Source organism: Canis lupus, chromosome 8, assembly GCF_011100685.1.
Source record: "Canis lupus familiaris isolate Mischka breed German Shepherd chromosome 8, alternate assembly UU_Cfam_GSD_1.0, whole genome shotgun sequence".
Classification (NCBI taxonomy): Eukaryota; Metazoa; Chordata; class Mammalia; order Carnivora; family Canidae; genus Canis; species Canis lupus.
Window position 1 is genome coordinate 3,191,415 of NC_049229.1, and position 14,774 is coordinate 3,206,188.

A 14,774-nucleotide genomic window follows, 5' to 3' on the forward strand; every position below is an offset into this window, starting at 1 on the left:
GGGCTTGAACTCACAACCCTGAGATCATACATGGCTGAGCCATGCCAGGCACCTCTAGGGGATGCTGACTTTTAAAGAGAAACCTTTTTGAGGTTTGGGGAGTTTTGCTGCTAGGAGCATTTTGGCAGACCCACCCAGAGCTATTTACTAGCTCAAAGTCTAGAATGTCTCAAAGATGGAGAGAGTTACTTTAAAGAATGTGGGGAGACACTTCCACTTTCTCCTGAAGAAAAAGTAAACTCTCTTCACATAGGTCAATTTAAGACTACTTGACATACGTCTCTGCAAGTTTGCTGTCCCCTAGGAAGTACTACATAAATGACATGTCCTCAGCTTCTTCTGTATCAAACACCACCACATCCATCCCTCAGACATTTGAGGTGTTATTCACTCATTCAGGAAATGTTTATTGAAGCTTATTATTTCAGGAAACTTGTTCTAAGGACTGTATAAAATATAAATTAATAAATTTGTTTTTATTTAAATTCAATGAATTAAAAAAAATAAATAAATAAATAAATTCAATGAATTAACATATAGTGTATTATTAGTTTCAGAGGTACAGGTCAGTGATTTATCAAACTTATATAATACCCAGTGCTCATTATATCACATGCCTTCCTTAATGTTCATCACCCAGTTACCCCATCCTCCCACCCACCTCCCCTCCAGCAACCCTCAGTTTGTTTCCTATGATTAGGAGTCCCTTATAGTTTGTCTCCCTCTCTGATTTTGTCCTATTTTTTCCTCTCTTTCCCTACAATCCTGTTTTGTTTCCTAAATTCCACATATGAGTGAGATCAGAGAATAATTGTTCTTCTCTGATTGATTTATTTCACTTAGAGTAATACCTTCTAGTTCCATCTGTCATTGCAAATGGTAAGATTTCATTCTTTTTGATGGTTGAGTAGTAAGTAGTCCATTGTATGTATATATCACATCTTCTATATCCATTCATCTGTCAATTGACAAGTAAAGAAATTTTTTTATTCAATAAGCAACAAATGAAAGACAACTATAAAATTCAATAAAAATCAAATGAGATATAATAAAATTATGAGGGCTACAGAGGAAAGAATCATTCATTCAGAAGAGATTTCATAAAAATGATAGCCCTTTTTGAGGAGAGACTTAAAGGATAAATAGGATTTGAAAAGCTGATAATTCCATGTTGATAGATTGCCATGTACAGAAGCACAGGTGCATAAAATAGAACTAAGAAATTGTAAAGAGTCTATTGCATCTGGAGCCCACAAGAAAATGTTGTAAGAGAAGAACACAGATATACCATTTGAGAATAGATCCTTAAGAACCTTGACTACCAAACTGCCTCTTAGAAATTTTTATTTACGAACACATTATTGGACTTGTTCTTTTTTTATTTGTAAGAGTTGTGCTTTTGTCTCATAGATTCTCTCTATATATATTAATCCAAATATTAGTGAAAAGCATTACATTTTCAGGTAATCTTGAAAAGCAATAGAGCTTCTATGCATTCTAAATCGGTTTACCTGAGCATACGGATCTGTGAAGCAAATGGCTAAGTTAAGCAAAAATGTTTACTACCCTCAGATATGAACTGCTTTTGGGCAGGACCCAATATTGGTCCTGCCCATAAGATGAGCATAAGAAGAAAAATGTTCATAATATGAACATAAGAATAAAAAGCATTGAAAACAGATTATAATGTTAAGGGTAAAGGATTTGTTCAGTATCAAGAATAAAAATTTAGTTAAAAAAGTAAGCAAGAAAAAAAAAGTAAGCAAGGAAAAAAAATAAATAAAATTAAAAAATAAAAATAAATAAAAAGTAAGCAAGGATCATTTTTGCTTTGGGGCCTTACTTAGGTCACTCTGAAAACCTCCATTTTCTCCAACACACAGACATGCCCGGGACCAAACGTGAGACAGAAATCCCTAGGGGCTCTACAAAATAAGCCTGAATAGTAAGTCATACCTCCCCGACAGAAATAAAGGACTCCTTCAGTTCAAAATAGATCATTCATCCCTTTTTCCTTTCAGTTCCTTTCAGGTCCCCAGAACATTACAATTCCTGATGCTGCACATCTGATTGGCCACCCCAGCAGTCGTCAGAGGAGCCATGAGAAACCACACCACTGTCACTGAGTTTGTCCTGCTAGGGCTCTCAGAGGCCTGTGAGCTGCAGATGCTCATCTTCCTGGCACTGCTCCTGACCTATCTTGTCACTCTGCTAGGAAATCTCCTCATTGTGAGCATCACCCTCATAGACAGGTGCCTCCACACCCCCATGTACTACTTCCTCTGCAACTTTGCTGTCCTGGAGATCTGGTTCACCTCGGTCATCTTCCCCAAGATGCTGACCAACATCCTAACTGGAAACAAGACCATTTCCCTAGCAGGCTGTTTTCTACAAAGTTTCCTCTATTTCTTCCTGGGCACTACAGAGTTCTTCCTACTAGCAGCGATGTCCTTTGACAGGTATGTGGCCATATGTAACCCCTTGCGTTATGCCACCATCATGAGCAAAAGGGTCTGTGTCCAGCTAGTTCTTTGTTCCTGGATGGCAGGATTCCTTCTCATCATCTTTCCAAGTTTCATCACTTTTCAGCAGCCATTTTGTGGCCCCAATGTCATTAATCATTTCTTCTGTGACAACTTTCCACTCCTGGAGCTCATATGTGCAGACACAAGTCTGATAGAGCTTCTGGGCTTTATTGTGGCCAACTTCAGTTTACTGGGCACTCTGTCCGTGACAACCACCTGCTATGGCTACATCCTCCACAGCATCCTGCGCATCCCTTCAGCCAAGGAAAGGCAGAAAGCCTTCTCAACCTGCTCCTCTCACATTATTGTTGTGTCTCTCTTCTATGGCAGCTGCATCTTCATGTACATCCGGGCAGGGAAGGGTAATGAGGGAGAGGACAAAAACAAGGTGGTAGCCTTGCTCAATACCGTGGTGACCCCAATGCTCAATCCCTTCATCTATACCCTAAGGAACAAACAGGTGAAGCAGGTGTTTAGGAAGCAAATGAGCAAGCTCCTTTCATAAGGATGAGCTGTGCCTGAAAGAAGGTAAAGTTTTTGTTTTTTAAGATTTTATTTATTTATTCATGAGAGACACACAGAGAGGGGCAGAGACATAGGAAGAGGGAGCTGCCGGCTCCTCATGGAGAGACCGACGTGGGACTCAGTCCCAGGACCCTAGGATCACGACCTGAGCCAAAGGAGACGCTCAACCACTGAGCCACCCAGGCACCCCTGAAAGAGGATAAAGTTGGATCCTTGCCTCAAACCCTGTAAATGCAGTCCTGTCCTGATCTCTATGAACTATCTCCTTCTTGACGGTTTTTAGCATATGTTCAAATCTACAGTGGTTTTTTTTTCCTTTTTTTTTTTAAGACTTTATTTATTCATGAGAGACACACAGAGGGGGCTGGGCAGAGACACAGGCAGAGGGAGAAGCAGGCTCCACGCAGGGAGCCTGATGCAGGACTCAATCCTGGGACTCCAGGACCATGCCCTGGGCCGAAGGCAGGCACTAAACCGCTGAGCCACCCAGAGATCCCCCTCTAAAGTAGTTTCTTACATGTACTATTGGCTCATGAAGGGTACAGAAAGCTCGGTGTACTACTATGTTGGTGTATACTCATGCTTCTGACCCTGTGCTGTATCTGAGTTTCCTAGTCTTGCCTCATTTTTAAGTTTTAATGATAATCAGGGACTTAGTTGCTTCAGCACCCAACTCTTGATTTCAGCTCTGTTCATGATCTCAGGGTCATGAAATCAATTCCTGCATTGGACTCTGCACTGAGTGTGGAGTCTGCTTGAGATTCTTTCCTTTCTCCTCTACCCCTCCCTCTGCTTACACACTCTCTCCCGCTCTCTCAAATAAATAAATACTTTTTAAAAAAAGTTATAATGAAAAGGGCACCTAGGTGGCTCAGTTAGGCATCTGCCTTCAGCTCAGGTCATGATCCCAGAGTCCTGGGATTAAGCTCTAAGTAGGCTTCCTGCTCACTGGGGAACCTGCTTCTTCCTCTCTCTCTGCTGTTCCCCTTCCTTGTGCTCTCTCGCTCTCTCTCTCTCTCTCTCTCAAATAAATTAATAAAATCTTTTTAAAAAAATTATAATGAGGGACACCTGAGTAGTTCAGTCTATCTTCGGCTCAGGGAATGATCCCTGGGTCTCGGGATCAAGTCCCACATCAGGATCCCCACAGGGAGCTTGCTTCTCCCTCTGGCTGTGTCTCTGCCTCTCTCTGTGTGCCTCTCATGAATAAATAAATAAAATCTTTTTTAAAATTATAATGACTAAAAATATACCTTCTTTACTAGAACTTTTCATTTATAAAAAGATCCTCAACAAAAACCTATTGATGATAAACTTCAGAAATAAGACATATATGGAAAGATTAATGAGCTGGAATATCCAAAAAACAAACTAAAGAAAGTATCAGGGCAGCCCCGGTGGCGCAGGGGTTTAGCGCCGCCTGCAGCCCAAGGTGTGATCCTGGAGACCCTGGATCGAGTTCCACCTCGGGCTCTCTGCATAGAGCCTGCTTCTGTCTCTGCCTGTGTCTCTGCCTCTCTCTCTCTCTCTGTCTCTATGAATAAATAAATAAAATCTTAAAAAATAAATAAATAAATAAATTTTTAAAAAAAAGAAAAAAAAAAAGAAAGTATCAGATATTGAGGGACACCTGTGTGGCTCAGTCAGTTGGCCATCTGCCTTCTGCTCAGGATCCTGAGATCAGGTCCCACGTGGGGCTCCCTGCTTGGTGGGAAGCCTGCTTCTCCCTCTCCCTCTGTCTTTCCTCCCAGCTGGTGCTCTCTCTCACTCACTCTATCTCAAATAAATAAGTAAAATCTTTAAAAAATACAATATCAAGTATTAAAACACTAAGTCAAGAACTAACAAATAGAACAATGGAACTGGATAGGTAATCTGGAAAGATAATGCAGTACACATAAGGATCTAATAGATGATTAAGTAGACTTTCTAATCTGTAAAGAAAAGAAATTCAAGTCAATAAATGATGCTAAGACTATTGGCTAACCAGGTAGAAACTTTCCTTTCAGAGAGATTAGGACTAGTACTTGGTTATTTGGGGGAGAGGAGGAAGTTAAAGCAGAAGAACGATTTAAAAGTGCTATGCACCTTAAGCACTTATTTGAAATTAAGGTAAAACAAATATGCATTTATTAATCTATAAATATCTTTTTCTATGAGGATGAGCATAAGAATTGTAGTCTTTCTTGTTTAAAGCACATTCATTATGCATCTTCTCTAATTTTCAGGATTTGTTTCAGTAATATGAAAATTTCACAGTTGTTTGGGAAAATATCTGAGAACAGAATTCTAGAATTTTTGCTTTTTGTTTGTTTTCCAATCTTCACAGTTCTTGCCCACACCTCAGTCAACCAAGTTTTTTCATTATCTGGCTTTATGGAATCTGTCAAAAGGAATCAACTTGGTTTTCATAGAAACAGCTTTGCTTTTATACTCATATATCATTACTTTATCTTTATTTAGTTAAAATATGTAATTATAGGGCAGCCCGGGTGGCTCAGCAGTTTAGTGCCTGCCTTTGGCCCAGGGCCTGGTCCTGGAGACCCGAGATCGAGTCCCATGTTGGGCTCCCTGCATGGAGCCTGCTTCTCCCTCTGCCTGTGTCTCTGCACCATCCACCCCCCCCCCCGTCTCTCATGAATAAATAAATAAATCTTTTTTAAAAATATGTAATTATAATAACAAATCTAATTATCCAATCAAGACTTGGAAACAAACCACTGATTCTTGGTACAAGCCAACTGATGGAAACAAAAATATGTATGGGTACTACAAAAGTCTACTAGCTGCAAAGCAAGTAGCTACAAGGCATGTTGTAGATATCAATCATTTTGAGAAGTAGTACCTCCCAAAGGTACCAGAGAGACAAGATTTTATTTATTTGAGAGAAGAGACAGAGAACTCAAGAGAGAGGATGCTGAAGGAAAATGCTTTTCCTCTACCTATTGAGAAAATCAATTTTTATACTTTAGTTTGTTAATGCAGTATATCACATTTATTGATTTGCACACGTTGAACCATCTTGGATCCCTGGAATAAATCCCATTTGAGCAAACTGTCTGATCCTTTTAATGTACCATTGAATTTGGTTTGTTAACTTTTTTGAGGATTTTTGCAAATATGTTCATAAGGCATATTGGCCTGTAATATTTTTTTCTTGTAGTGTCCTTATAGTGGCTTTGGTACCAGGATTATTCTGGCCTTGTAAAATCAATTTGGCAGTGCCTCCTTTTACACTTTTTGGAAGAGTTTGAAAAAGACTGGTATTAATCCTTTAAAGGTTTAGTAGAATTCATCAGAATTCATCTGGTCCTAAAATTTTTGTTGTTGTTAGGAGATTTTTGATTACTAATTCAATCTCCTTACTGGTAATTGGTCTGTTTAGCTGGGTATAGAGGGAACATACCTCTACTTAATGGAGGTCATATAAGATAAGGCCACAATTAACACCATATTCAATGGTGAAAAGCTGAAAACTTCCTCTAAGATCAGAAACAAGACAATGATGTCCACTCTCAATGCTTTTATTCAACATAGTACTAAAAGTCCTAGCCACAACAATCAGACAAGATAAAGAAAGACAAGAAGAAAAAAAAAAAAGAAAGAAAGAAAGAAAGAAAGAAAGAAAGAAAGAAAGAAAGAAAGAAAGAAAGACAAGGCATCCAAATTGGTAGGGAAGAAGTAAAACTGTCACCATTTGTAGATGATATGATATTAAATATAGAAAGCCCTAAAGATTCCAATAAAAAACTATTAGAACTAATAAATGAATGCAGTAAAGTTGCAAAACACAAAATCAGTATATAAAATCTGTTTTATTTTTATACATGAATAATAAAATAGCAGAGAGAGAAATTAAGAAAACAATCCGATGGGGATTCCTGGATGGCTCGGCGGTTTAGCGCCTGCCTTCGGCCCAGGGTGTGATCCTGGAGTCTTGGGATCAAGTCCCACAACAGGCTCCCTGCATGGAGCCTGCTTCTCCCTCTGCCTGTGTCTCTGCCTCTCTCTCTCTCTCTCTCTCTGTGTGTGTGTCTCTCATGAATAAATAAATAAAATCTTCAAAAAAAAAGAAAAAAGAAAAAGAAAACAATCCCACTTACAACTGCATCATAATAATAAAGTACCTAAAGATGACTTTAACAAAGTAGGTGAAAGACCTATACTCTGAAAACCACACATTGATGAAAGAAATTAAAGATGACACAAATAAAAAGAAAGATATACTGTGCTCATGGATTGGAAGAATTCATGTTGTTAAAATGTCTATATTATCCAAAGCAATCTACAGATTCAATTTAATCTCTTTCAAAATACCAGTGGCATTTTTTCACAGAACTAGGACAAATAATCCTAAAATGTGTATGAAATCTCAAAAGATCCTGAATAGCCTAAGCAATCTTAAGAACAAGCTGGATGTAACACAATACCGGATTTCAAATTGTCATGATCAAACAGTATGGTACCGACACAAAAATAGACACATAGATCAATGGAACATAATAGAGAGCCCAGAAATAAACTCATGCTTATATAGTCAATTAATGTAGGACAAAAAAAAAAAAATGTAGGACAAAGGAGGCAAGAGTATACAATGGGGAAAAGACAGTCTCTTCAATAAATGGTATTGGCAAAATTAGACAGCTACATGCAAAAGAATGAAATCGGACCACTTTCTTATACTATATGTAAAAAATAAACTCAAAATGGATTAAAGACCTAAAAGTCAGAAGTGAAACCATAAAACTCCCAAAAGAAAACATAAGCAGTAAACTCTTTCTTGAACATCAACCTTAGCAATATTTTTCCAGATATATCTACCAGGCAAAGGAACAAATGCAAAAAAACAACACAAACAAGAGGCAGAAACAGATTCATCACAGACTCTTAAAAATAGAGAACAAACTAAAGGTTGATGGAAGGAGGTGGGTGGGGGATGGGCTAGATGGGGGATGGGCATTATGGAGGGCACTTGTTATGTTGAGCACTGGGTGTTTTGTGTATTTGTCTTTCTCTGACTTTTTTTTCTGGCATTATATACTCTGGATCTGTCCATGTTGACATGAATAGCAAGATCTTATTCTTTTTATCATTAAATAATATTCCATTGTGTGTATATATCACATTTCCTTTATTCGTTTATTAATAGATGGACACTTGGGCTGCTTTCTTCTTTTGACTATTCTAAATAATGCTGCAGTAAGCATAAGGGTGCATGTATCTTTTTGAATTAGTGTTTTTGGAATTACTGGGTTGTATGTATAGTGCTTCTTTTTTTTTTTAATTTATTTATTCATGAGATTTTATTTATTTATTCATGAGAGACACAGAGAGAGAGAGAGAGAGGCAGAGACGCAGGCAGAGGGAGAAGCAGGCTCCATGTAGGGAGCCCGACATGGGACTTGATCCCGGGTCTCCAGGATCAGGCCCTGGGCTGAAGGCGGTGCCAAACCGCTGAGCCACCCAGGCTGCCCTAGTGTTTCTATTATTAATTTTTTGAGGAACCTCCACACTGTTTTCCATAGTGGCTACACCAATTTATATTTCCCCAACAGTGCATGAGCACTCCTTTTTTTTCCATATCTATGCCAACATTTGTTATTTCTCGTTTTTGATACTACCCATTCTGACTGGTGTGATGTGATATATCACTGTGTTTTTTATTTGCATTTCCTGATGATTAGTGATGTCGAGTATCTTTTCACGTATCATTGGCCATTTGTTTGGCTTATGCAGGTTCTCTGCCCATTTTTAAATAAGCTTATTTAGGTTTTATTGGCATTGAGTTGCACGAATTTTTAAATGTGTTTTGAATATTAACCTCCATCACAAATATCAAGATAGCATATGTAAATATCTTTTCCCATTTGGTAGGTAGCCTTTTTGTTTTGTTGAGGTTTCCTTTGGTATGAAAATGCTTTCTGGTTTGATGTAGTTCCAGTTTTTTTGTTTTGTTTTGTTTTTTGATCGTGGAAGTTTTAATTGAGTGCTGGCTACGTGTTCTCTATGGTTGGTGGATGCCTGGAACTCTTTTAAGATTCCACTTGAGGGCAACCCGGGTGGCTCAGCGGTTTAGCACGGCCTTCAGTCCAGGGCGTGATCCTGGGGACCCGGGATGGAGTCGGGCTCCCTGCATGGAGCCTGCCTCTCCCTCTGTCTCTGCCTTTGTCTTTGTCTCTCTCTGTGTCTCTCATGAATAAACAAATTAAAACTTTAAAAAAAAAAAAGGCTTAGATTCAGCATTCAGTGAGAGCGTGCTTCCCAGTTCATAAATGGCCAATCTTTCACTGTAACCTCATATGGTAGAAGGGGCAAGGGATCTCTCTGAGGTCTCTCTCTCTCTTTTTTAAAGTCTTAAGAAAAAAGGACATCTGTGAATTAAAATGTTTATGGAAAAAAAAGAAGAAATTAATGAACTAAGCATCTCACTGAAGAAATGAGAAAACAGGGATCAGAAAAAAATACACACTGAAAAGAAAAAATGAAACATTAGAAAAAGAATAAACACTAATGAAATAGAAACAAGATAAAATATTTAAAAAGCAACAAAATCAAAGCTCAGTTCTTTGTAAAAACAAAATTGAAAACTTCTGACAGAAAAGATTTTTTTAAATGAGTAATAAAGCAAACAAAATGAAACATAAGACATACTAAATGAATATTATAGTCAAAGAATCCTGTACATAAATATGAAAAATCGGATTTAAAAGGACATATCCCTAGAAACATATAACTCAGCAAAGTGGCTTCAGAAATAGGAAATCCAAAAATAAATAAATAATAAATAAATAAATAAATAAATAAATAAATAAATAAATAAAAAAGAAATAGGAAATCCAGTTGGTCCTAAAACAAAGAAATTGAGTCCGTGGTTACGTGGTTAACTTCCCACAAAAAAAAAAAAAAAAAAAAAAAAAAAATCAACCCCAGCCAGTACTAAAAGCAGGCTTTAACAAGCATTCAAAAATTGAACTTATTTGTAGCAATTTTTTAAGAGTCCCAAAATTCTAGGACACCTGTCCCACCAAGAGGTGGGCTCTGCATCTGCTCCCCCCGAATCTGGACTCGGTGACTGCTCCATCAGTCGGTCAGTCGAATACAACAGAAGTGACACTGTCGGTTCCTGGCCCATTACCTAAAGAGACAGGCAGCTTCCACTCTGTCCATTGGGAATGCTTGGTCTTGGAACCCGGCCACCACTCTGAGAGAAAGCTAAGCAGCCACACGGCGGGGTACCCGTAGGTTCTGGGGCCAACAGCCCCAGGTGAGGTCCCAGCCAACAGCCATCCTCAATTGCCAGACATGTAAGTAAACAAACCTGGAGATGATTCCAGCAACACCTAACCCCGCCCCAGCCTTTGAGTTGCCCCAACTGTCAACACATGAAAGAGAGACAAGCTGGCCCACCAAGCCCTGCCCAAACTACAGATCTGTGAACAAAATAAATGATTGTTGCTTTAAGCCACTCAGTGTGGGGTGGCTTTCCCACAGCAATGAGTAATGGAAACATTATTCTATGCTCACTCAGCTATTCCAGAGAAGAAAAACCATCAAAGATAGAACCCCCCCGCCCCCCGACATGTTTTAAAAGGTTAGCTATAGATTTAGTGCATTTCCAATCAAAACTCCAGAAGAGGGATGCCTGGGTGGGTCAGCGGTTGGGTGTCTGCCTTTGGTTCAGGGTGTGATCCCAGGTCCGGGATCAAGTCCCACATCGGGCTCCCTGCATGGAGCCTGCTTCTCCCTCTGCCCGTGTCTCTGCCTCTCTCTGTGTGTCTCTCATGAATTAAAACAAAAACAAAAACAACAACAAAAAAACCCTCCAAAAGATAATTTTCCAGAAACTTATCAAGATTACTATAAAAATTACATGAAAGAACAATGAACCAGGGCACCTGGGTGACTCAGTCAGTTAAGTGTCTGCCTTCAGCTCAGGTCATGATCTCAGAGTCCTGGGATGGAGCCCCCCCTGCTGAGCAGGGAGCCTGACTGCCCCTCCCCACAACTTGTGCGCTCTCTCTCAATCTCTCTCATAAATAAAAATCTTTTAATTAAAAAAAAAAAAAAAGGGCAGCTTGCGCTGGCTCAGCGGTTTAGCACTGCCTTCAGCCCAAGGCCTGATCCTGGAGTCCCTGGATCAAGTCCCACCTCCGGTTCCCTGCATGGAGCCTGCTTCTCCCTCTGCCTGTGTCTCTGCCTCTCTCTCTTTGTTTCTCATGAATAAATAAAGAAAATCTTTTAAATTAATTGATTAATTAATTAATTAATTAATCTGCCCTACCCCTGGCCCAATCTTCCAAGGCATCTATCCTACATTCAGCCCACAGCTTAACTCCACCATGCCCAAGGGAAAAAACAGTTAAGGGATGGCCTTCTGCAACTTCTGCTAATAAACCAATGGTCAGCCTTCGCATCTATGACCTCATTTGCTCCACAGGTAAGATGGGTAAATAATACTTTTTAAAGGACAGTTCTTTGTGCTTTAGAGAACTGTCCACCCTCGTGGCAAGTGTTAGCTTCTAGGTAAGCCAGAGTGGCGTATACCTGGGGGCATCCCCAATACAATGTCTTCTCCACAGTCACCTAGCAGAGTCATTCTGGAAAACCAGCCGGGCATGTTACTCCATGACTAAGAAGCCCAATGGGACTTGTGTCTTTTTGTTTGTTTGTTTGTTTTAAGATTTTGTTTATTTATTCATGAGAGACACAAAGAGAGAGGCAGAGACATATGCAGAGGGAGAAACAGGCTCCCTGCAGAGAACCTAATGAGGAACTCAATCCTGGGACTAGATCCTGGAACTCCAGGATCACAACCTGAGCCAAAGGCAGACACTCAACCACTGAGACACCCGGGTGCCTTGACACTTAGGTCTTTTCTGTAACTTTTTGCTAAATCTTTGTGTATCTCAATTCATTTTGTTTAATAACAACAACAACAACAAATTAAGATTTCCCTTCATTTAAAGACAGAAAGTGAGAAAGCTACAAAGTGAGAAAAGCAATCTGAAAGCAATTTAAGGGACTAAATATTCATAAAACACAAACTCACAAGTCTTTAAGAGATTACCAATGTGATGTTTTAAATGCTAAAAAAAAATAACCCAATGAATAGCCAATAAATGTGTGAAAATATGCTCAATCTTATTAGTAATCAAGGAAATGTACACTAACAGCACTAGGAAATACTACTACACAGGCACTTGATTGGCAAAAATATAAGTCTCACATAACTAGGTATTGGCAAAAATGTTGAGCTCTCATAAATTGCTGATGAGAAAACAGATATAATTTTATATTAAATAATAAAGTTGAAAGTCTGCAATAAACTACAATCTAGTGAAACCATGCCCAACCATGTACCCAGGAGAAACTCTTGCACATGTGTCTGTCCGTCTCTCTCTCTCAAATAAATAAATAAAATCTTTTATAAAAGTCCCTTACACAAGCATTCTATCACTTGAACCTCATGACACCTGTTTGAGGTGTTATTTCCATTTTTCAATACAGGAAGCTTAGAATCTAAGAGGTTAAGGGACATGGGAAAGGTCACACAGCTGTTAGTAAGTGGCAGTCAGAACTTGAATCCAGGCCTTCCAATTGCAGGCCTAGTACACCTTCCAGTGTACAATGCTGCTCACCTTGAAGGCAGCATGAAACATGTGGCAAGAAAGGAGTTATCAGAAGGGATGGAGACTCAGGAGAAGACAGATGGGAAGATACTTTGGCCAACTTTGCAGCTTTGCCCAGTACCAAGCCTGAATTAGCCTTATCCAGGCTCCCTGCCTTTGCCACTGGTAAGAAATCCCTCCAGCCTTTGGAATGCTTTGTGGATCTCCTCATTCAGATGCCAGAAAACAAACCATCTATGGGCAATACTGTGAGGGTTCACACTATCTTGAGGAGGGCCTCTGAAATTTTAATAATATTTGCTGTGCAAAGTCTCAATCTATTTCCAGAGACAGCTATTTTATCTGTGCCATGGCACTCAGGCTGGAAGGGTCTCCTGGAGTATGTGGTGGAGATAAATCTCTATGCCCCCAACACAAAAGTATCTTCCTCCCTTGTCATGAATTGAAGAATTCCTGGAGTTCACAAGTTTGTGGGGTTTGTTTGGCTGTTGGTTGGTTGGTTGGTTGGTTGGTTGGTTGGTTTTGGAAACCCAAATACCCAAGATGGGCTTTAACACTCTTTTTAAAAATTGCCCTAATTACAGACTATACCAATGAATAATGTTAAAAGACATTATCCAGGCTTTGCTTTGAAAACAGCCAGGGTGGGATGCCTGGGTGGCTCAATGGTTGAGCATCTGCCTTCGGCTCAGGGAGTGATCCCAAAGGCCTTAGCTCAATCCTTAATGTCTGTCCTTTGGTGATTTCAAGATTGTATGATTTTCTTTTTTTTTTTTTTTCCCCTTTAAAGATTTTATTTTTAATTAATCTCTACACCGAACAGTGAGAGCCTGACCTGGGCCAGAAAGGGCACCTGGGATCAACTGGGCAATCTCCCTTAGAAAATCATATGATCTAGGGGTGCCTGGCTGGCTCAGTTGGAAGAGTGTGCAACTCTTGATCTCAGGGTCCTGAGTTTAAGACCCATGTTGGGTGCAGAAATTACTTGAAAAAATCAACAAACTTTTTTTGTCCTGCCATCCTTAGAAGTAATAGGCACTATGCTCAAATGTTTTTACCAACTGCATGTAAATAAAATCTTGCTGGCTTCGTCAGCACTGGTCCATATGCTTCATGCAACCGTTATGGGATATAATTCCCAACCTGTGGAGCAAAATACAATTCATAACAAGATTATAAATTAGTTTAAAATATTTCCCTTCTAATCCTCCTAAGCCTCTCTCCTTTTAGGTCATTTACCTCTTTGCTGTCCAAATCACTGAAAATCACTGAAGGGAAGAGGAAAGAAGAAAAGAATCATGGCGCACTTGGGTGGCTCAGTGGTTGAGCATCTGCCTTTGGTTTAGGTCGTGATCCTGGGGCCCTGGGATGAGTCCTGCATCAGGCTCCCCACAAGTAGCCTGCTTCTCCCTCTGCCTATGTCTCTGCCTCTCTCTGTGTCTCTCATGAATAAATAAATAAAGTCTTAAAAGAAAAAAAAGGAATCAATGTTAGAGGAAGACATGGGGGATAGTGTATAGTTTCTAGCTGACCTCTGCAAACAGTACTGACTACCATTATAATGGTGATACTGTGGATGAGGTTATACAGCATCTCCAACAATGGCCCCATAATCAATCAACAGTCCCTTAACATTCATTCAACTCATTAATGTTCAACAAAATTATACGTTCCCAGGACCTGTATTAGGGGCTGGAATAAAAAAAATAAGTAAAATATGGTCTTTACCCTCTAAATAGCTCATTTCTGGGAGAAGACAAGATCACTGATAGATACAACTGAAGAATAATGAGTTAAACTTGCGTGTACTAGAATTTTCATAGTATAGCTCAGAATGGGCTAAAGTTGTAAAAAAAAAAAGGAAAGGAAAGAAAGAAAGAAAGAAAGAAAGAAAGAAAGAAAGAAAGAAAGAAGAAGAAAGAGAAAGAAAGAAAGAAAGAAAGAAAGAAAGAAAGAAAGAAAGAAAGAAGAAGAAAGAAAAAGAAAGAAAGAAAGAAAGAAAGAAAGAAAGAAAGAAAGAAAGAAAGAAAGAAAGAAAGAAAGGGGGATCCCTGGGTGGCTCAGTGGTTTAGCGCCTGCCTTTGGCCCAGGGTGT

At 39.3% G+C, this 14,774-nt stretch overlaps 1 protein-coding gene across 1 annotated transcript; it reads left to right on the forward strand.

The window, feature by feature from the left end:
* Positions 1-2,100: 2,100 nt before the first annotated feature.
* Positions 2,101-3,030, forward strand: OR6E1 (olfactory receptor family 6 subfamily E member 1). The gene has a single exon (NM_001388808.1). The coding sequence runs from the start codon at positions 2,101-2,103 to the stop codon at positions 3,028-3,030; it is 930 nt and encodes a 309-aa protein (NP_001375737.1).
* Positions 3,031-14,774: the final 11,744 nt, after the last annotated feature.